Genomic DNA, 22,174 nt, shown 5'->3' on the forward strand with positions numbered 1-22,174 from the left:
CATCTCACTGGTGTCTCACCAGCGTATCCTGATAGCGCAAGCGGGGTTACCAGTCTATAATCATCTATTAAAAAAAAAGAACGTTATTTGCTAGAGGGGTGTGATCGTTGAGGGATGATAGGTCCCTTATCCGTTCGACTGAACATAGCGCGTGCCAGTCGGCGGACAAATTCGTCCACGCTAGGGACCGCGAGTTCTCGGGCTACGACGTCATTTCTGTCGTATCTGCTAGCGCCTGCGCAGTCGCAGGGTGCAGTTCTGGTGAACGTGCAGGCGCCGCGTCTGTGCCGTGGAGCAGGTCGACCGCCGCCGCCGCCGCCGCCGCCGCCGCCGCCGCCGCCAGCTGTGCCCGTGCGTGTGGTACCTGTGCGCGGTCACTGTGCGAGCGAGGCGTGTGAGGCGAGCGAGGCGAGGCGCGGCGGCGTGCGCCACACGGCGGAGGAGGTGCGCTTGAGCCGCGCGCGCTCGATGGCGGGGAACATGGCGCGCAGGTCGGGGCAGTGCACGCGCACCGAGAACAGCGCGTCCACCGCCGCCGCCGCCAGCCGCGCCTGCACCGCCAGCTGCGCGCGCCGCGCCTGCCACACAACGACACGACGTGTCTACGTTTGTAATCAATAAACTCAACAACTACTTTGCCGAAAAATTCTTTCACCGTTAGCAAGCTACATTCACCCCGAGTAACATAGGCTATATTTATTGCTAGAAAAGATTAGGGATCCCTCCTACAACTTTAGTAACGTAAATCAAGGTGTAAAATAAACGCTATAATAGTACATTACTGCAGCGGCCGGCAAGAGAGGCATTGATGGACAAACGTGTGAATGTGGGCCGAGGGGAATCCGAGGCACACATACGTGGGTCCATCAATGCCTAGTTGCGGCCAAGGCTTGTATAGTACTTTTCTCAAACAATGCGCGAAAATCAAAAACACAATTTTACTTTTTAAGTTTAATGACGAATAACCAACAATAATAATTTTTCACGCGCCATAATGTTCCTTTGTTTTTTTTTTTTCAATAAACAACTTTCTATCTGTAAGCGAATTCAAAATTTAAATAAAACCTTTTATTAGTTACCTCCTTGGTAGCCATGTGTCAAAGTAAAAGGTCATTCCATTTTTAAATTACAGGACAGATATGAGTTTACATAGTAATTTATCTGGCTGCAAAACACGACAGATATGGATTTTCATACAACTTTTGCCGACCGCTGCCCGCATGTATCTGGCCAGTACGGCAATTTTGATTTATCTTGAAGAAGATTGTCAAAATAATGCTCACATTTCCAAGCATGTTTGAGAAAATATCAATAACTACAAAAAACTTCGCGACACCATTATGTCCAACTATATTATCGCTATGTTAGAAGAATAGAATAAGAATAGAATAGAAATCATTTATTCAAATAAACTTACATTGAAGCACTTTTGAAAAGTCATTACATTTTTTTTTAATCTACCGCTCGTTCGGAAAGCTGTCTCATCACAAGAAGAACGAGCAAGAAACTTGCGTGTTGCTCTTTTAAATAATTTTATTATTACTTTACATTTTCAAGTTTAATTGTGTGAATACAAACCACCAATTAGCACTAATTCAATTAAATACTCAAAAAAAAAAAAATATTGAATACATAACCAACTGGTTAAACAATTAATAAGAGGAAATCAGTCATAGTGATTAGAGCAGACCAGTCCCTACAAGCAGCACCCGTTCACGAGTATGACGGATGAGCCAGCCATCACTGCGCTCGACCATATTTTAGGGAGCCCAATGACCCGGCCCACCACGCCGCCACAAGTCTGGACAATTTAGTGAGCATGACTACTCAAAACACTAGACCACGTCAAAGCTACTCACAATTGCCATCTGATAGTTATAGTATTCACATTTTACATAAGAATGCATGCGGCAATTAATACAAAAAACCGCTACGCTTTCATATTTCTAAAATTAATCAATTAAATCAAGAAAGCAATGAGAAAATAAAATTATAACGTTGTATGCTAATAAACTAATTATTTACTTGATATGTTGTCATCTATGAATTCGTCTATCCTGTAATAGGCTTTCTTACATAAAAATTGTTTAATATAAGATTTGAATTGCCTCTCTGTCAGATTTAATGCAGATTCCGGCAGTTTATTATAAAATCTTATGCAATTACCATAGAATGAATTACTGATTTTGTGCAGACGGCATTTAGGTAAAATAAGCTTATTTATATTGCGTAAGTTTCTACTTGTACAGTCTTTGAGTTTTTTAAAACTCTCTAAGTTCTTCCGTGTATACATAATATTTTCATAAATGTATTGTGAAGTAACTGTGAGGATATTTGAGTCTTTAAAGCACTGACGCAATGACTCTCTCGAACCCATACCATAAATAGAACGTATGGCTCTCTTTTGTAAAACAAATATAGTATTTATATCGGCTGCTTTACCCCACAGCAGTATGCCATAAGACATTATGCTATGGAAATAACTAAAATATACAAGTTTAGCCGTTGCCACGTCTGTTAATTGTCTAATTCTTCTAATTGCATATGCAGCAGAACTGAGTCTACTGGCCAATTTTGAAATATGGGGCCCCCATTGTAATTTCGAGTCCACTGTTATACCTAAAAAAACTGTATCATTAACAAAATTTACTATTTCATCATTAAGCAATAACTGTGTATTTATTAGTCTTACATTAGGAAGTGTAAATTTTATACACTTTGTTTTGCTGGAATTTAATAATAGGTTATTACATGTAAACCAATTTAATATTGCAGACATAGCACAATTTACATCGTCTAATTGATTGCTATGTATCACAATAACCACCTTTTAAAATGTTATAAAAATGTCCACCCGTGCAAAGCTGGGACGGGCTGCCAGTATATTAAAAACAAAAAGCTTTTTTATGCAACTTAGAATGACAAACAAGCTGACGATCCATCTGATAAAATGGTAACCATCGCTTATAGACATGAGCCGTACCGTAAACAAAACAGAGTATACTATTTCGCTCATGATACCCCCCATGCGTTACCATTATTTCGATACCAAGATTATACCAAGTTATTTCGATTTAAAACTTAAACAAATTTTTTTTTTAATTTAAATTACTATGGAACCAATCTATAGGTATTTATTTTTAGATAAAAAAAAAGAATTACAATTTGGTTTACAACTTACGAAGTTAAGTAACAAGCAAAAAAAACAAAATGAGAACATGTTTCTTTTTGAAATCGGTTGAAAGTATGTTAAGACCCACATAATTTTGAAAAACTGTAATGAGTCTTAAAATAGACTAGAGGAAAAAATTAAGGGATCAAAAAAAAAGGATGAAAAACTTTAAGCTTTAAAATCCTTTTTTTTTTTAAATTCCAATACGATAATTTTTATGAGATATATAGCTACTTAAAAAATCTCAAAAAATTTGGAATTTTTTTGGATCCTTTAATTTTTTCCTCTACTGTAATCAAAATTATTACAGAATTATTTGATCCACTTCCAACAATAGGCCAACTTGACTTTCCCCTCGCCTATCATTGTTCACTCCCTACTAGCAAAAACCAATAGCACAGGTGGGGTTACCATTCCATTTTCATCTATTAAGAAAAGTGTTCAAGTCTAGGGTTACCTTGGAGGTGCACCAGGCCGGTATTGGCCTTTCGACTGGCTCGGCCTCCTCATCCGAGTTGAGGTACTGGAAACCGTCTGCCATGTATACTGGATCCATCTGGTACTGCGAGGATGGGTGTCCAGGTGTGCTCGGAGCCTTCAATGGTGTATGCACTGTACAATACAATAAATGAAATATAGTTTCAAAAGATTATATGGTAACAAGTATATATTTCTTAACAATCATAATTGTTTCTTTTTTTTTAATTAAGGTATCATTATGTGTTTAAAGTAAGTCTGGGAAACTTTATACAAAAGTCGTTTGTTTGGGCATCTCTATCCTATTCGTGTTTCTGCCGTGAAGCAGTTGTGTTTGCATGGCTGTGTTTCGGCTTGAAGGATGGGATATGGTAGTGAATTTACAGGGTACAGAGGAATAACACCTGAGTTCTCAGGAATAGTAATAATATACAGTACAGTACAGTATAGTAGTAGTAGTAATATACAGGGGATATCATGGGCGAAACAGTATACTCTGTTATGTCCACAATACTGCTCATGTCTATAGGCGACGATTAACACTTTCCATCAGGTGGGCCGTCAGCTTGTTTGCCATTCTAAGACTATTCTATTCCAAACGACTTTTGTACAAAATCTTTCTCTGGTGAATGTACATAGTTGGTTAGTATTAAGTACATTATACCTGGATATAATAAAAAAAAAACTCCTTTTCTGCGTAATTTTACGTTTAAATCTTTTCTATAGTCACCTGAGAATAACTGAACTTATTATGAATTTTTTTTTATTTAATAGTTTATACTGGAGCTGTCTAAAGCACGACCCTTTACAATTTAAGGGCAAAGCGATAAACTGAGTTGTGACCATTTTGTGCTACTATGGCACACGCATGAAGGAAAGGAAAGAAAAGAAATTGTTAGTTTATATATTTTGTCTTTTTTTTTTTTTTGTTTTGTGCTTTTTTATTTTAATTCTTTTATCTCTTTTACTGTGTATTATGTGTATGTTTCTTTTATTGCAATTTGTGTGCTGTAAGTAATATAAATAAATTATCTATCTATCTATCTATCTACAACGGTCGGCAGATTGCTTCTTATCTACCACGAATAAAAACATATTACTTTTTTTAATTATTTCGGAAGAAAATTATATATATTTTATATTTATTATTATTATTTATATATATTATATATTTTTTTCAATCTATTTTATGGCTTGTAATTATAAATAAGCCCTAATTTACGTCATATTTATGGTAATGTATTGAAACTTACACTTACCAGACTCCAGTTTATGTTTGATTTTCTGCTTCTCAATATATTCTTTTTGTCGTTTTTCTATCTCTTTCGCCATTATTGCCGCTTCTTTCTTCATGCTAAAATTATAATAATTGAAATATTATAAATTAGGACTATTTTTTTTTTAATTCATGGATCCTAGCAATATATATAAGTATTTATGTAGTTTAGAAATTCAGCCACTTAAGCGTGATTGCGTAACAAACATCTTTACAAACTGTCACCTTTATTATACTTATTATTGATTTTTTATTACCCTACTAGGGTAATAAAAAATCAATAATAAAAGTGTTATCCCGGTATAAAATTAGGCATCTCTCTCTTTCCCGTGGATGTCTTTAGAGGCGACTATGGGAACTTAATGAATAAAAGATGGGTTCCTCTTAAGACACCAAAGCCTAACTGCGGTTGCTATACTGCCTTCTAAATGTGGCATCTACTGGCAAAATCTCCCGATTGGTGAAGGTCTACGTTCAGTAGTAGACAGTTAACGGCTGATTTGATGATGATGATGATGAATAAAAATCAACTAACGCCTCTGCCTCCTCGATCTGCTTGCGCCTGGCGGCGTCCGCTCGTCTCTGTTCCTCCTCCAGCCTCTGTTGCCGAGCGTGCTCTTCTGCTCTTCTACGCTCTTCTGTCTCTAAAACTTTGCGGGCTAGTTCTTGTTTCTTCTGTAACGACAAAATGTGACTTCTGTGACGCCAAGTCATTGAATTTAAAAACTTCGAGATTTAGACAAGGTCACAAATTTAAAATGAAATAGTTATTATTGGACGAGGCGTAAGAATCCTTAGAAACGGCAATGCATGGAGAGTATTATGGGCGAGACAGAATACTCTGTTATGTGTATGGTACTGCTCATGTCTATAAGCGACGGTTATCACTTTCCATCAGGTGGACCGTCGGCTTGTTTGCCACTCTAAGTTGTATATAAAAAAAATGACATTTGTTAATTTTGGTCCAGTATGCCCAGATATAATAAAATAGAGTAACAAATACCTCGCGAATAAAGCCGCGGGCATCAGCTAATTTAAAATATTATGTTAAGAGATATCTCAAGAGAGATTTCTTAAGAGAAATGACGCGATAGCTAATTTAAAATATAATGTTTGGAGATGTGTATGTGTGTTGAGAGCGATGCACCGTGTGCCGGCGTACCCGCTCGGCCTCCCTGAGGCGGTGCAGGCGGCCCTGGTCGGCGTGCGCCTGGCGGTCGCGGCGCTCGCGGTCGGCCGCCTGCAGCGCGGCCAGCCGCGACCGCTCCGCCTGCCACCGCGCCGCCGCCGCCGCCGCCATCTTCTCCTCGCGCTTCCTATTATACCACGACTCATTAATTATTCATTTATTCATTAGTATAAATATGTGCACGGCGGACTTAATGAAGAAGGAACACTGCTGCCCATCTCTTGCCCTCCCTTAATCGCTTCTTACGACACCCACGGAATAATACCCACATAATAATATGGGCGAAGCCATAGGATACAGCTAGTGAAGGATACCAACTTACTTTTATAATAGTGTAGACTTTTGAAATTTATGAATGAAGTATGAATTAATTAATCACAAGTTATTAATTTTGTAAATATTAAAGGTAAAAGACATAAATTAATTAATTATATTCAGATAAATATGTGGTAATGGCTGGAAAAAGTTTTTTTTTTTTAATATACTATATGGCTTCTTTCCAGCCATTACCAATATATGTACCATAAGTTCTTTACCAAACGAAGACTGTATTAAGCTTTGTCTGTTTGGGTACTTTTGTCCTACTCTAGTTTCTGTTGTCAAACAGTTGGACTAATATGGCTGTATTTCGGTTTAATAAATGAGATATAACAGTGAAATTATAGGGTATAGGGACATAACACCACAGTCCTTAATAATGGCAACACCTCAGGAATACCATATGTATCACAGAGTATTCTGTAACGTCCATTGTGTTATTTATGTCTAATGGCTATGGTTACCGCTCACCATCATAAGAGTCAGCAGTTAATTTGCTATTTTAAGTATTATAAAAAAAAAAAAAAATTCAGACTAAAACAAATTTCAACAAATGCATCTAATAATAATAATGGAAGTCAACTCACTTCTTCTGCTGCTCCCTTTTAGCCTCCAGCATCGCTTCCTTCTTCTTTCTAGCATCCTCTTTCTCCCTCTTCAAGCTCTCCTCTGCGGCCTCCTTTTCTTTGGCTTTATTAATCGCGCTCAATTTTGATGTGGAGGCAGGGATGAAGGATTTTACTGATGAAACATTAGCGCGAGGTTTCGTGGCAGAACTTGATACCTGTAAAAATTTAAAATCAATACATATAATAAAATCGTAACGTAATCACTGTCTGTACATGGAAGATATATAAGAAAAACTATTATAGGAACGCTATTATATGAACGCAATAGAACCCAAGACAATGATTTTTAGAATTTCTGTTTGTCTATTCTTTTGTTTTTTTTTTATATGACTTAGAATGGCAAACAAGCTAACGGCCCACCTGATGGAAAGTGGTAACCGTCGCCTATAGACATGAGCAGTACCATGGACATAACAGTACACACACATACTGTTTCGCCCATGATACCCCCCATGCGTTGCCATTCCTGAAGACTCAGGTGTTATTCCTCTGTACCCTGTAAATTCACTGTAATATCCCACCCTTCAAACCGAAACACAACCATGCAAACACAACTGCTTCACGGTAGAAACACGAATGGGACAGAGGTAGCCAAGCAATCGACTTTTGTACAAAGTCTCCCTCTGGTACTTTTGTGCACGCTAATCTCAGAAACGGGTTAACCGATTTGAATGTAATTTCCACTAAAGCGTTGCGGTTTGATCCACTTAACATTTATTGTTTGTTTTATTTCAATCGGTTCATAAATAAAAAAGTTATTATCAATCTAAAGAATCATATAAAATGCTATAACTCGCTCGCCAAGCGTGGCAACTACTGGCAGGCCTATGTTCAGCAGTGGACGATTAACGGCTGATGAGGTAATGACGATATACCTGTGGCGCTTTCCCATTAAATATCAAACTGTTCATTTTGCTGAGAGTCTCCGCTGAGAGTACTGGCTTTGATATTTTGTCCGGTGGCGTTTGGTTCTCCGTGCTCTCCTCCTGTAATGTAATTAGTGAATTAATAAAGGCCATACGAATGCTACCTTTAATGCTACTCTTTAACCGGTGCGTGGTCACATGGTCCTACACGATTGCTCTTCATCCTCATCTATCAAGCCACACTGGTGTCCCGCGAGCGTATACCGATAGCGCGGACGGAATAACCATTCCATTATTATCCATTAAAAAAGAAACATGATTGCTCGTAAGCAAAAGTTTTAAATTACTTAACGGATCATGGAGAGGGCTGTGCTCAGAGTCTCTTTGCGTGATAGAACCCGAAACGAGGATATCCGCAAAAGAACCAAAGTAACCAACATAGCCCGAAGAATAAGCAAGCTAAAGTGGCAATGGGCTGGTCACATAGCTCGAAGAACCGACAATCGATGAGGAAGAACTTTAGGTGGTAGAGCCACGCTGTAATACCATATGGTATTGCAGCATGAATAGGCCGGCTCGACCGGGGAAGTACCACACCCTCACAGAATACCGACGCTAAGTGGTTGCACTTTCAGTGCGATCACATTCCGTACGGTGAGTGAGGGAGTCCGGAGGCCCATCCCATACCCATCCCACACCCATCCCTTTCCTATTCCTAAAATCCTTTCCCCAACCCCGTCCCCCTATCTTACAACACGCAACCATGGCAGTGGAATTAAAAAAAAATAGCATACCCCAGGGAGGTACCAGTAACCATGTTGCTGGAGAATCCTCTCTCGAGCAACCACGCTCGGGCTGCCCTGCGTAGTCTGGGGGGGGGCAAAATTCCGCTCTTTGGAACCAAGGGCAAACGGAGCAAGATTTCTACGGCATCCCCTTCGCTCAATGTGAGCTTCTGCAATATCAGGGGATTACATTCTAACCTAAACGCTGTCCACCACCACCTAGAAACGGCGCGGCCGGCATTGCTCTTTCTAACGGAGACACAGATATCCTCTCCAAACGAAACTTCATACCTGACGTACCCGGGCTATAAACTTGAACATTGTTTTGTTTCGCGTGCCGGTGTATGCGCGTATGTCAGAGAGGATATCTGCTGTCGCCGCCTTGGAACTCTTGAAGGTACGGACCTGTCTATTTTATGGCTGCGCGTAGACTGCAATGACCATCCTCGCGTCTATGCATGCCTATACAGGTCCCACAGCGGTAACATCGAAACCGACCAACTCATTGAGCACGTCCAAATGGCTACAGATTCCCTGCTCGAACAGATTCCTTCCGCTGAAGTCGTGATTCTTGGCGATTTTAATGCCCACCATACCGAATGGCTTGGTTCACGTACAACCGACTATGCGGGAAGATCTGTTCATGACTTTGCTTTGGCTTATGGTCTGACGCAGCTTGTTTCCTCGCCTACGCGAATACCTGATGTGTTGGACCATTCACCTTCACTGTTGGACCTTCTGCTGACCACCCACCCAGACAACTATGTGATTTCCGTCGAAGCTCCGCTTGGATCGTCGGATCACAGTCTGGTACGGAGCGAGGTGCCTCTCATGAGTCCGATTCCACCACGTTCCACGGGTAGACGTCGTGTCTGGCACTACAGGTCAGCGGACTGGGATGAGATGCGGATTTTTTTCGCATCTTACCCATGGAGGCGGGTTTGCTTCACACTGGATGATCCTGACGCCATTGCCGATTCCATTGCTGATGTGGTGCTTCAGGGAATGGAATTATTTATTCCTAACTCTGTGGTGCCCGTCGGCGGGAAATCCCAGCCCTGGTATGGAGCCTCTTGTAGAACAGCATCTCGTCTGAAACAGGAGTGCTTCCTAACCTGGGCTAAAGGTGTGGCGTCGCGAGATCCTAACACCAGTGCTCTCAAAAAGAAGTATAACTCTGCCTCTAGGTCTTTCAAAAGAGTTATAGCCACAGCGAAGTCAGAGCATATTAGTAGAATTGGCAAGAGATTGGCTAGTTTGCCCTCTGGGACTCGAGCTTTCTGGTCTCTTGCCAAAGCTGCACAAGGGAATTTCTGTAAGTCATCTTTTCCACCATTGCGCAGGGAGGATGACTCGTTGGCCCAGAACGCTAAGGAAAAGGCCGATCTTCTTGGATCCATCTTTGCGTCAAACTCGACATTGGATGACGGGATGAAATCACCACCGACCATCACGTGTTGTAGGAGCTCTATGCCTGACATTAAATTCACGCATAGCTCAGTGCGTAGAGCACTTTTCTCCCTCGAAATCCATACGTCGAGTGGGCCCGATGGTATTCCTCCAATTGTGCTTAGGACGTGCGCACCAGAGTTGGCTCCGGTTCTTACGCGTCTTTTTCGGCTTAGCTACTCATCGGGCATAGTCCCAAAGTTTTGGAAGACTGCTCTGGTGCATCCGATCCCTAAAAAGGGATATCGCTCAGATCCAGCTAACTATAGGCCCATAGCTATCACTTCCTTATTCTCGAAGGTTATGGAATCCATCATTAACCGTCAACTGCTCCGGTACCTAGAAGAGCACCAGCTGATCTGTGATCGCCAGTACGGCTTTCGACAGGGACGTTCGGCTGGTGATCTTTTAGCTTACTTAACACACCGATGGGCAGTGGCAATCGAGAGTAAGGGAGAGGCCTTAGCAGTTAGTCTGGATATCGCGAAGGCCTTTGATCGGGTGTGGCATAGAGCGCTGCTTTCAAAGCTACCTTCATTTGGGTTGCCTGCGAGACTGTGCATTTGGGTCGCCAGTTTTCTCAAGGAACGTAGCATTAAGGTCGTAGTCGACGGAGCATGCTCTGATTTAAAACCTTTGAATGCTGGTGTTCCGCAAGGCTGTGTACTATCTCCGACTCTGTTTCTTCTGCATATCAATGATATGTTACAGATAAGTAATATTCATTGCTATGCGGACGACAGTACAGGAGATACATTATATACCGGTCATGCAAAGATCTCGCGGGCACATACCGATGAGTGCCGGAATAGACTTGTGTCTGAAATCGAAACTTCACTCCATCAAGTTTCGATCTGGGGTGAACAAAATCTTGTCCAATTTAACCCCAAAAAGACACAAGTCTGCGCGTTTACCGCAAAAAAGACGCCGTTTGTCGTATCTCCTCACTTTCAGGGCACTTCCCTTGATAAAAAGTCGAGTCTAGGAATTCTGGGCGTTGATATATCTTGCGACGTCCAGTTTTGCGGTCATCTGGAGGAGAAGGCTAAGATAGCTTCCAAAAAGTTAGGAGTACTCAATAGGGTGAGACGATATTTCATGCCAGAACACCGCCTGAAATTATATAAAGCCCAAGTCAGGCCGCATATGGAATACTGTTCTCACCTGTGGGCAGGAGCGCCACAGTACCAACTCCTTCCGTTAGACCGCATTCAAAGTCGGGCGGCTCGAATTATCGATAGTCAACGCCTTACTGTCCGACTCGACCCACTGAAACTGCGCAGAGATGTTGCATCTCTGTGCATCTTCTACCGAATTTATCATGGGGAGTGTTCTGAGGAATTGTTCGGATTGATACCTGCTGCTGATTTTCACCACCGTACAACCCGCCACAAACTAAAGTTTCATCCCAATCATCTGGACGAGTGGCGGTCTTCCACCGTGCGTTTTTCAAGGCACTTTCTTCCACGCACAACCATTCTTTGGAATCAACTTCCAGCAGCAGTATTTCCGAACCGATACGACAACATAACCTTCAAGAAAAGAGTATATTCCTTTTTAAAAGGCCGGCAGCACACCTGCAATGCCGCTGGTGTTGTGGGTGATCATGGGCGGCGGTAGTCACTTACCATCAGGTGAGCCGCATGCTCGTTTGCCCCCTGTGTTGTAAAAAAAAAAAAAAAAAAAAGAAAGGTTCTTGAGCGGCGACCCCGTATGCGCAAACAGTGTACGACGACCCCTTATTAGATGCAGTGACGACCTCAAATGCATTGCAGGGTGATAGTAGATGCAGGTAGCTCAGGGCCGTTCCTATGGCGGTCTATGGGGGAGGTTTATGTCCAACATTGGACGGACAATGGCAGAAGTGATGATAATATGAATGCTAGTAAAAAAAAAAAAACATCTCTAGTTTTTAGACCAATGACATCACTGTGGCATAATGGTGAGGATGTCATAGTAAAAGGATTAAAAGAGAGAGAGTTGGTATTTACCTTTTTAGCCATTGCTCTCGTTTTTGTCCTTGTCACTCTCGACGCTAGCTCTTCAAACTGTTGCACCTTCTCTTTCACAGCAGATCTGAAGATCATTGTTAATTGTAACATATTTTTATATTTGTGAGACCAGATATATTATTCACGATTGATCAACTCTCGTGACATAAAGACCGCGAGCCCTAGTATCAAATACCGGGGTAAGAGAGATAGATCTATATCTATCTCTCTTACCCCAAGCTACATATATTATATTATACAGTTCATAATACAGCGAACGCTCTATATAAGCAACCTCTCTATAAGCAACATTCTTTATATTTTATTTACTCTACTCAGCTTAGTTAGCAAAAGAAATAAGTAAAAATATTTTTCAGACGGTAAGTATTTTTATACTCCTTTATTCCCCTATAAGTAACTTTTCCCATTATTTTTTTTTTTTATTGAAATTGGTTCAAATGTGTTGCTTATATAGAATGTTCATTGTACGTGTACAAAACAAAATTTTATCTATACTAATAAAGAGGAAAGATTTGATCGTTTGTCTGTAATGGATAAACTCAAAAATTACTCAAACGATTTTAAAAATTCATTCCCCTATAGAAAGATATATTATTAGCTTACAACCCAGGGTATATATTACTTACGAACATTCTATCTATCCGTGCGAAGCCGGCCTGTATCGCTGGTATAATATAAATATACAATTTACTATTTGCGACGAGTACAGAAAAATATCTTCAAATCGTATATCCAAGGGAAGGGGTGGGGGGAATTATTAGTAATTCAGACTACCAATCCCACTGCTAGCAATATACCCTGTCAGGTCGACCTCCACGTGGTCCCCCCTGGAAACTAACGTGTTGAATTCCAGGTGTATTTATCACGATGGGCTAACTGACTTGCTCTTTAATTTTTATTTATCATCTCTTTGGTGCCCCGCCGGTGTATACTGATAGCGTAGGCGGGGTTACCATTTCATTATCATTTATTAAAAAAAAAAATGGTATATCCAATACTAATAATAATCATTATACATATAAAATAACTCGCTGGCATAGAATAGGCCACCCCTTCCTTTCTCGTGGGTGTCGTAAAAGGCGACTAAGGGAGGGCGAGGGTTGGGCAGCAGTGTCCCTCTTAAAATATCTCCAATGCTTAATTGCGGTTGTCAATCCGTCTGCCAAACGTGGCAACTGCTGACAATACCCCCAAGGGGAAGGCTTATATTCATCAGTGGACAGTTAAAGGCTAATATGATAATGATATAAATATACTAGTTACTATAATATTCATCTTAAAATTACGCATTTTACATAAATACAATTCATTTATTTACACATACACTAAACAAACCCCACATCTAAACAACATCACAAGTCAAACACAATCGCTCTTCAAAAAAAAAAAAAATTAATTATACATATTACACATAACAAAACAACATAATAATAAAGATTACACAACTATACAAAATAATTTAAAGAATTAGGTCTTAAACAATTCAAACAAACAAACAATAACATCACTATTTTACTAACATGGTTAATAGAAAATAATTTTTACAATATCAATGAGTTTTTGTAAGATATAAATGCTGTGACATTGACTTAGTTTGAAATCTAAATTGTAATTTTAATTTTATACGACATTTTTATCATTTTATTATTTGTAGTAGCTTTATTGACTGTTTGTAATGCATGACCAAAGTGGCACTTCGTACTAATAGTGATTTATTATATATGTAATTGAAAATTAAATATATGATGTACCTGTATAAAATGGCCAATGGATAAATTCAATAATTAATATTTGCATGCCATTTGATGTGGCGAAACATAATGGACATCTTATAAACTTTACAAATGCAACACCTTTTCTACAATGTTTCTAGCAAATAAATTTCATTTCATTTCATTTCATTTACTTTAGAATTTAGAATAAAAAGAAAAACATATAAAAAACAAAATGAACGTAGCAGTGTTTGTGCAAAGCACCTAACTCAGCATATATCGCAGTTTCAAATCTGAAGCTACGACACTGATTTTCAGTAGGCCCTGAATGCGTAACTCACGGACACATGTGTGCAAGAGATGTTATGTATAAATATATAAGAATAATATATAAAACAGTGATAACGTGACGACTTGTTTGCAAGCACTTTAGAATTGTAATTTTTTTAAACCTACCGCAAGAAACTCAACAGTTACTCTTTTAAATCTCTGTTAACATATGTATAAGTACACATATTTATTTAAATGCACTATGCCTAATATGGAGTTGGTGTCGTGTCGTATCAAGAGGTGAAGAGACTCGCTGGAAATCGTAGTGAGTGGCAAGAGCTCCACCGACAAGAGCGCAGCTCTTAAATAGGATAGATGGATAGATTAATGCCTAATATGGTCATTAAAATGTCCGTGCATGATCGACTAACATTTACACGCAAGAAAGTACATACAAATTTAAATTTGGCACATTGTAAAAAGAGTTTTTTTTTCTAAAGGGTTTTGCATGTAAGTACACCTCTATGGGTTAAAGCCAATTATGTTTTTTTTTATGCAACTTAGAATGGCAAACAAGCTGATGGCTCACCTGATGGAAAGTGGTAACCGTCGCCTATAGACATGAGCAGTACCATGGTTCTGGGAAATCTTTCTTTGTACCCGTAAATAATTTGGTGTAGACATATCTGTAAAAAAATTATGTACTCACGTAGGTTGCACTTTAGGTATGTCTTGTTTTCGAGGCGTCTGTGGTTCTTGTACATCGCTGTTGTCATCAGTAAGTATTGAATTGTCTTCGGTTATATTCGTTGCTGGAGGATCTGTGATTAAAGGTAAATATTCATTAGAAAAGAAGAAGGGTAAGCAAGCTGAAGTGGCAATAGGCTGGTAACATAGTTAGACGTTAGTTAGAGTCATAGAAAAACAGACAACCGATGGGGAAGAAAGGTTCTTGAGTGGCGATTCCGTAACTAGACGGAGTGACGACTCCAGATGCATTGTAGGAAGTCAGTGGATGAAGGTGGGTCAGAACCATTACTCACGGCGACCTATGCGCAGCAGTGGATAGATAACGGCCGAGATGATGATGACGCTCAAGACTTAAACTTATCACAGTAATGATGCATTTCTCACCTATTTATGAAAACGTCAAACCACTCTTATGAGAGAAGTTTATACTTATTTTAGCTATTAAACTGTTTTGTCTCTTTCTTTTGTTAAATTCTCAGTTTGAATAAAAATAGATTTATCGGTTTTAGTTATTGTAAATAAGGAGATTAAGTATTTATAATATTGAAATTATTTTTTAATAATATTGAATAATAATTAATCAATATTGGTTAAATAAATGTGTATTAAATAATACATATTTAACTTCGAATTTGAGAGAGTGTAGTTTAAAACACGATAAAAATTGGACCCGATAGGTGGCGTTATGGACGTAAAACATTGTTTGTCGGGTAAGTTAGTAATATATAAAAAAAAAGAATATAGCCGTGTGGTCCCGACACAGAATGACCCACACCTTTGTTGCCCATTATTGTCGTATGAGGCAATAAAGGAACCTAATGGTCGAGGGATGGACAGCAGCTGCTCTCTTAAAACATTACCAAAGCTTAACTGTGGTTGCCAACCAAATTGCCAAGTGTAGAAACTTGGCAAAACCTGCTTTTACAGGGGAGGCCTATGTTTAACAGTGGAAAGTTAATAACTGATATTTATTTATTTATTCATTAGTACAAATGTACACATGGCGGACTTAATGCTAAAAGCATTCTCTCCCAGTCAACTATAGGGAAGTGTCAGAATATTCGAATGCGGTACTAGTAATTATTGATATACATACATGATATGGTGATGATGAAGAAATAACATACCCTTATCAATGACTACAGTAGCGTCCATGACAGCTGTATGTTTCTCTAACACCATTGTTTCACGGTTATATGTTTCCAACACCACTGTGGCATTCATGTTTATATTCTGTTGAAAAAAAAAAATACATTTCTTGAAATATATATAAAAATCATAAACAGAAAATGTCTGATGCATAGGCAAAATTAAGTCGTGGTTTGATTAAAAATATAGAAATAATAAAAGAAAAAAATAAGGAAAAAAAAAAATTATACGAGATAAAAAAAAGAATGATCTGCGCCCACATAGATTTCATAACCACATGGTATTAGATGGCTAGGGGACGTTCAAATATTACGTAACCCAATTTTCCAAGATTTTTGACCCTCCGAAACATAAACGAAAAAAGCTGCCAACTTGGGAGCTGCCAGATTGGTTTTTTTATTTAAGTAAAACAATTTACTTAATTTAAAAAAAAAAAAGAATGTTACGTACATCAAATTGTTCATTCAAATTGTGATACGTAATACTTGAACATTCGTTGTGCCAGTATACAAATAACTTGATGGTAATTATACATATTGAGTATGTATATTACATAGACACGACAGTTGATGAGTGAAAATGGTATGGTAACCCCGCCTGCGCTAACGGGATACGCTGGCGGAGCACCAGTGAAGGATGATAGATGAGAATGAAAACAGGCCAGTTAGCCCATCACGATGAATTCATCAAGAATTAACCATGATAGTTTCCAGGGGGAACCGCGTGGAGGTATTGGTTACCTGGTTGGGTATATTGCTAGCAATGGGATTCTCAGTCTCCATTACTAACAATCCCTCCCCCCCCCCCTCCCAAAGACACGACAGTTATAGTGAGCAAGATTGTGTCCTACAAAAAACCAACTTCAAACCAGTTACTTTGATTTAAAAACTAACCTACTGAACTGATTCTCATAAAATAACTATGGGCTCAATCTGTAAATACATCCTTTACAATAAAAATAAGAATTTTCCGAATCAGGTTACGAATTGACAGAGTTTTGACCTCATTACAAACATAAAAAAAAATAGTCGAATTGAGAACGTGACGTTAGAACATAGAGGGCGCCACCTTCGCAAAAATAATACAGGTAACTTACAATATCCTTGGGCGTGACCGGCGCATGGTTGTACAGTCCATTCGGCAATACAACTGTTTTGTCCATATCGTTTATTGGTACTATTGCATTTGGCAACACATGTGTCTCATTCATCGTCGTACCGTCTTCTTCCGAGCTCTGCAGCACCAATTTCAACTTTACACCATTAATTTTGTGATTAGTTTTATTTGTAATTTCTGAATCTGTATCGATATTGTTCTTTAAAGCCTCTTTGTGAAGGTTAGTTTTCTTGTGCGGCAGAATCGGCGATTGGGGAGCTTCGTGCTGGGACAATATCTCTTCTTTTGGAGTTATTATTGGGTCTGGTTTTGGGGCTTCTTGTTTGTCACTGAAATTATTATTCAGTATAATGTTTTTTTTTATTTTTTTTTTAATCAACTTAGAATGGCAAACAAGCTGACGGCCCACCTGATGGAAAGTGGTAACCGTCGCCTATAGACATGAGCAGTACCAAGGACATAACAGAGTAAACTGTTTCGCCCATGATACCCCCCAAGCGTTGCCATTCCTGAGGACTCAGGTATTATTCCTCTGTACCCAGTAAATTCACGCCATATCCCACCCTTCAAACCGAAACACAGCCATGCAAACACAACTGCTTCACAGTTGAAACACGAAAGGGACAGAGGTACCCAAGCAATCGACTTTTGCACAAAGTCTCCCTCTGGTGATAATGTTTCTAATATAACATATATATCTAATATTTACGATAATTTAGAAATACTTTGAAGTGTTATTATTTATTATATTTCAATTTCAGTTTTCACTAAACATAAGATTTATCTCAGTAAAATATAGTTTATTTAATAATTAAACATTTATATTATAAATTAAAACTAAAGCCTGGTAATATTCTATAAATTAAACATAATATACAGAATATTTCCAGGCATCTGTCTTTAAAATATGCTATATTTTTTAATTCAGTTGTTATTCAAAGAGTTAGTTGATATGTCTGTCATACTGACAGACATTTCAATTTACTTACGTTGCTTTTCGCCCTCTCCTAGTTCTCTTGGGTCGTTTATCTGCCGGCGACGCTGTAAAGTAATGCGAAATTTAAAAAGACCAAATGACCATCTCTTAGGCTACAACAGAATATCAGTGTTTTGCTTTTTTGAGGGTAAAGCTACAAACTGAGTTGTGTGACCATTTTGTGTCGTTATGGCACACACACGAAAAGAAAAATTTGTGTTTTGCTATTATATATTTTTTTATGCATTTCTCTTATTTCGCTTTTTATCTATATCTATTTGTTGTGATGTGTGCTGTAAGTAATGCAAATAAATTATATATATATCTATTTATATGCAGAACAAGACTGAAAATGCTAATAATGGAGACTAACAGCCTCATCGCTGGCCATATACCCTATCAGGTCGACATCCACGCAGTTCTACCTGGGAACCATCATCGTTAATTTTTGTTAAAGATCCCTCAATGGTACCTCGCCAGCATATACCGATAGTGCAGACTGGGTTACCATTCCATTATCACCCATTAAAAAATCACTAGCTATACAAAAAGCTTTAACTGCATAGAATGCAGTTTTTCTAGTTGGAACAAGGTTATATGGCGATGAAGGGAAGTATTTGTTACAAATTTCAGTTCTAAATAGAGATTCCTTAAGGTACAGTTTTAGTTCATAACATAGCCATAAATAGATAACAACTTATGGGAAGAGGGGGTAAAATGGTCATTACATCCTTGTAAATGGCAACCCAAGAGAAGTACCATGGGCATTACTTTACATTCTTTGATGTTTGTAGGCTACTATTATCACTTTACATAAGGCAAGCCATCAGCTTGTTTGCCATTCCAATTTGTAAATAATAAAAAAATGCAAAGTGGGTAAAATAAATACCTGTTTCGTCTACTTGCGTCGATTGCGTAGTGTTCTTTTCGGAGTCAGTCGTAACCTCGGATACCTTCTGTGAATATAATAATAATAATATTTATTTTATTATACAGGTACATAACCCATAGGAATGTGGTGATACGCAAGCGAGTTGGTTAAACACTGATTTATTCATTAAAAGAATAAATAGAACAAATTGTTAGCGGCCAGTATTTACAAAATTATTAGTGGCCAGTACGTGAACATGATATACTACAAGGAACAATTATATGACAGCGACATTTACGGTTACGTTTAAGGCATACCGTATAATATTTAAAAAAAAATCATAAAAATTAAAGCATAGGTGGAAAATATAAAGTAAAATAATACGAGGTCTGTCCGGAAAGTTCGTATAAAAGTGTTCTGGAATGCGAGAAAGAGGAGTGGGGAGGCCAGGTAAGCGCAGGACCCCTTCCTTATGTCCCTAACAATGCTTCAGTTCTGGTCTGACCGCCGTGCGGTGCGAACTGGCTTGTCACGCCATCTGTGAAGTTACCTCTTAACGAAACCCCGTCGGCATGGAGCCCGCTTCCGTTGAAGAGCAGCGCGTCGTAATCAAGTTTCTCTCGAAACTCGGCAAGAATGGCCGTGAAATTTTTGCCGATCTAATTCGATAAGACATCCGGGGAACCACGAACAAAAAAATCAAGAAAATCCCGCTCAAATGTCAAGACAATGTTGATTGTTTTTTTCGATGTTCGGGGGATTGTCCATCAAGAATTCGTCCCTCCAGGCCAGACAGTTGATGGAAAATTCTACGTCGATGTGCTCAGACGCCTCAAAGCTCGTGTGGCACGAGTTCGTCCAGAATTGGCGCGAGAGGGGCGTTGGATTCTTCACCACGACAATGCCCCTGCCCACACCTCTCTTGTTGTCCGTGAGTTTTTGAGTAAAAATTCTATTACGGTGACCGAACACCCCCCTATTCGCCGGATTTGGCCCCGTGTGACTTCTTCTTGTTCCCAAAAACCAAATTGGTACTTCGGGGGCGGCATTTGGGGGACATAAATGAGATAAAAAAAGCTACGACGGGGCAGCTGAGAAACCTACAACCAGAGGACTTTCAAGGAGCCTTCTCACAGTGGAAACGGCGTTGGCACAAGTGCATTATGTCACAGGGGGAGTACTTTGAAGGGGATAAAATTGATTTACCTGAATAATTGTAAAATAAAATTTTTAAAAAACTTTTATACGTACTTTCCGGACAAACCTCGTACAGTTATTAGACAAAAATAAAAATAATTAGAAATTCAAACTCTGCAAATGCAAATCAGGAATCAAATTTAGGTATATTTTCTATCAACATATCAGTCATTACCTGACCATTACTGAACATACTCTCCTCCCGCATGGATTGATTGTCTTGGCACTAGGGGTTTCTTTTTTTTTATACAACTTAGAATGGCAAACAAGCTGACGGCCCACCTGATGGAAAGTGGTAACCGTCGCCTATAGACATGAACAGTACCGTGGACATAACAGAGTATACTGTTTCGCCCATGATACCCCCCATGTTTTGCCATTCCTGAGGACTCAGGTGTTATTCCTCTGTACCCAGTAAATTCATGCCATATCTCACCCTTTAAACCGAAACACAATCATGCAAACACAACTGCTTCACGGTTGAAACACGAATGGGACAGAGGTATCCAAGCAATCGACTTTTGTACAAAGTCTCCCTCTGGTTTCGCCAGGTCACCACGCTAAGCACGCTAAGCGGGTTGGTAACCGCAGTTAGGCTTTGGTGATGTTTTAAAAGGTTCACTGCTGCCTATCCCTCGGCCATTAAGTCCCCTTAGTCTCCTTTTACGACACCCACGGGAAAAGGAGGGATGGCTCATTCTACAGTGGGACCGAATGGCTATTTTCTTTACAACTAGGTTTTGTAAACAACTCTTTAATTTTATTACTAGTTCATTATAATTTTTTTAAATGTAAATTTCAGTAGAGAATTAGTCGTGCAGCGTACCTTTCGAGCCCTGGTGCGTTTCGGCCTGACTTCGGGTATCTGCGGCGGCTGCATGTCGGACGGCTGCACGGCGGGCGGCTGCACGGCGGGCGGCTGCACGGCGGGCGGCGTGTGAGGCCGCGGGGGCTCCGGCGGCGGCCGCGCGGCGCGGGAGCTGGCGCGGGTCGATCGGGACCGGGGCGCCGCCGCTGTACACAATTATTTATTCATTGCTAACTGTATCCCGCGTGTTCACTCGTGATCGTAGCGTGATGCCGAATAGTTATAGGCTATTCGGCCTAAATAAAATGAGATATGAAAAGCAAAAATAGTTCTTACACGGATAAGAATTGAATGTATTATGTCTGTTGCGTATGTGTAAAAATATTATTGTGACCTCAACGATTGCCTACCTATTTGATTTGTTTATTTTTAAGCTATTGTATAGCTTTTATCGCGGGCCTTGAACGCGGAGACCGAATGTAAAAATTCCGTAACGGAAATGGAACCTAACACCCCCCACTCTTATGGCGGCAGAGCGCTGCGAGGACGGAAGCCGTGCATCGTCTAACGTCGTTTCAGTTCGGTAGACTTCGGCACGGTGTTTGTGTGCGTGCGAGTAGACGTATGCGTGTAGACTAGCCGCTGACTGCTCATAACTGATTCTATCTCTTTTAGATACAATGCTAGGTGAGACAGCGTTCTTTTTGCGAGCTGCTCCGGAATTGGACGAATACGTAAGCAGTTGTTGTGAGAATGTATATAGGTGTATAGGTATCTATCATCTATGTCCAACAGTGAATAGCTGTACGCGTAAAATTTGTGTATAAAGTGTTTTAATATTAAATATGAATAAACAAAGTGCATTTATTAATGAAGTAAGTAATGAAAAAATAGTGAAAGAAAATGAGTGAGTACTCTATATGAATACATTTTATTTATTATCACAAATGCAGTGTTTTTGTTTTTGAATTTATATATAATACTGCTATAAAAATACATAACCTAAATTTTGGATTTTGAAATGAGCGATTTTAAGAGTAGCCCTCTTTTATACACATAAACACACACCCATATAGTTAAAATACTGCATAAATAAAATAAATAAATAATTATAAAATTGCATAAGTTGATAAAAAATGCTATACAATATCT

General features: G+C 39.4%; 1 protein-coding gene across 2 annotated transcripts in view; it reads right to left on the reverse strand.

The window, feature by feature from the left end:
• The window catches only part of LOC113523476 (inner centromere protein A), a 30,751-nt gene that overhangs the window by 2,929 nt on the left and 5,648 nt on the right, over window positions 1–22,174 (reverse strand). Inside the window, exons 7-20 of one of the 2 annotated variants that reach the window (XM_052902145.1) lie at window positions 21,041–21,228; window positions 19,036–19,102; window positions 18,160–18,211; window positions 17,151–17,499; window positions 16,033–16,138; window positions 14,865–14,976; window positions 12,153–12,237; window positions 7,937–8,047; window positions 7,020–7,216; window positions 6,088–6,241; window positions 5,461–5,600; window positions 4,909–5,003; window positions 3,630–3,784; window positions 365–578 (exon numbers count right to left, since the gene is read on the reverse strand). In XM_052902145.1, coding sequence (XP_052758105.1) covers window positions 375–578; window positions 3,630–3,784; window positions 4,909–5,003; window positions 5,461–5,600; window positions 6,088–6,241; window positions 7,020–7,216; window positions 7,937–8,047; window positions 12,153–12,237; window positions 14,865–14,976; window positions 16,033–16,138; window positions 17,151–17,499; window positions 18,160–18,211; window positions 19,036–19,102; window positions 21,041–21,228 — 2,015 coding nt within the window. In that variant the 3' untranslated portion in view covers window positions 365–374. Of the gene's footprint in view, window positions 1–364; window positions 579–3,629; window positions 3,785–4,902; window positions 5,004–5,460; window positions 5,601–6,087; window positions 6,242–7,019; window positions 7,217–7,936; window positions 8,048–12,152; window positions 12,238–14,864; window positions 14,977–16,032; window positions 16,139–17,150; window positions 17,500–18,159; window positions 18,212–19,035; window positions 19,103–21,040; window positions 21,229–22,174 lie in introns of both variants that reach the window. The other variant, XM_052902144.1, reaches the window with a different exon arrangement.

The sequence above is a fragment of the Galleria mellonella genome, unplaced genomic scaffold, assembly GCF_026898425.1.
Source record: "Galleria mellonella isolate WM207_F2 unplaced genomic scaffold, CSIRO_AGI_GalMel_v1 utg87, whole genome shotgun sequence".
Taxonomy (NCBI): Eukaryota; Metazoa; Arthropoda; class Insecta; order Lepidoptera; family Pyralidae; genus Galleria; species Galleria mellonella.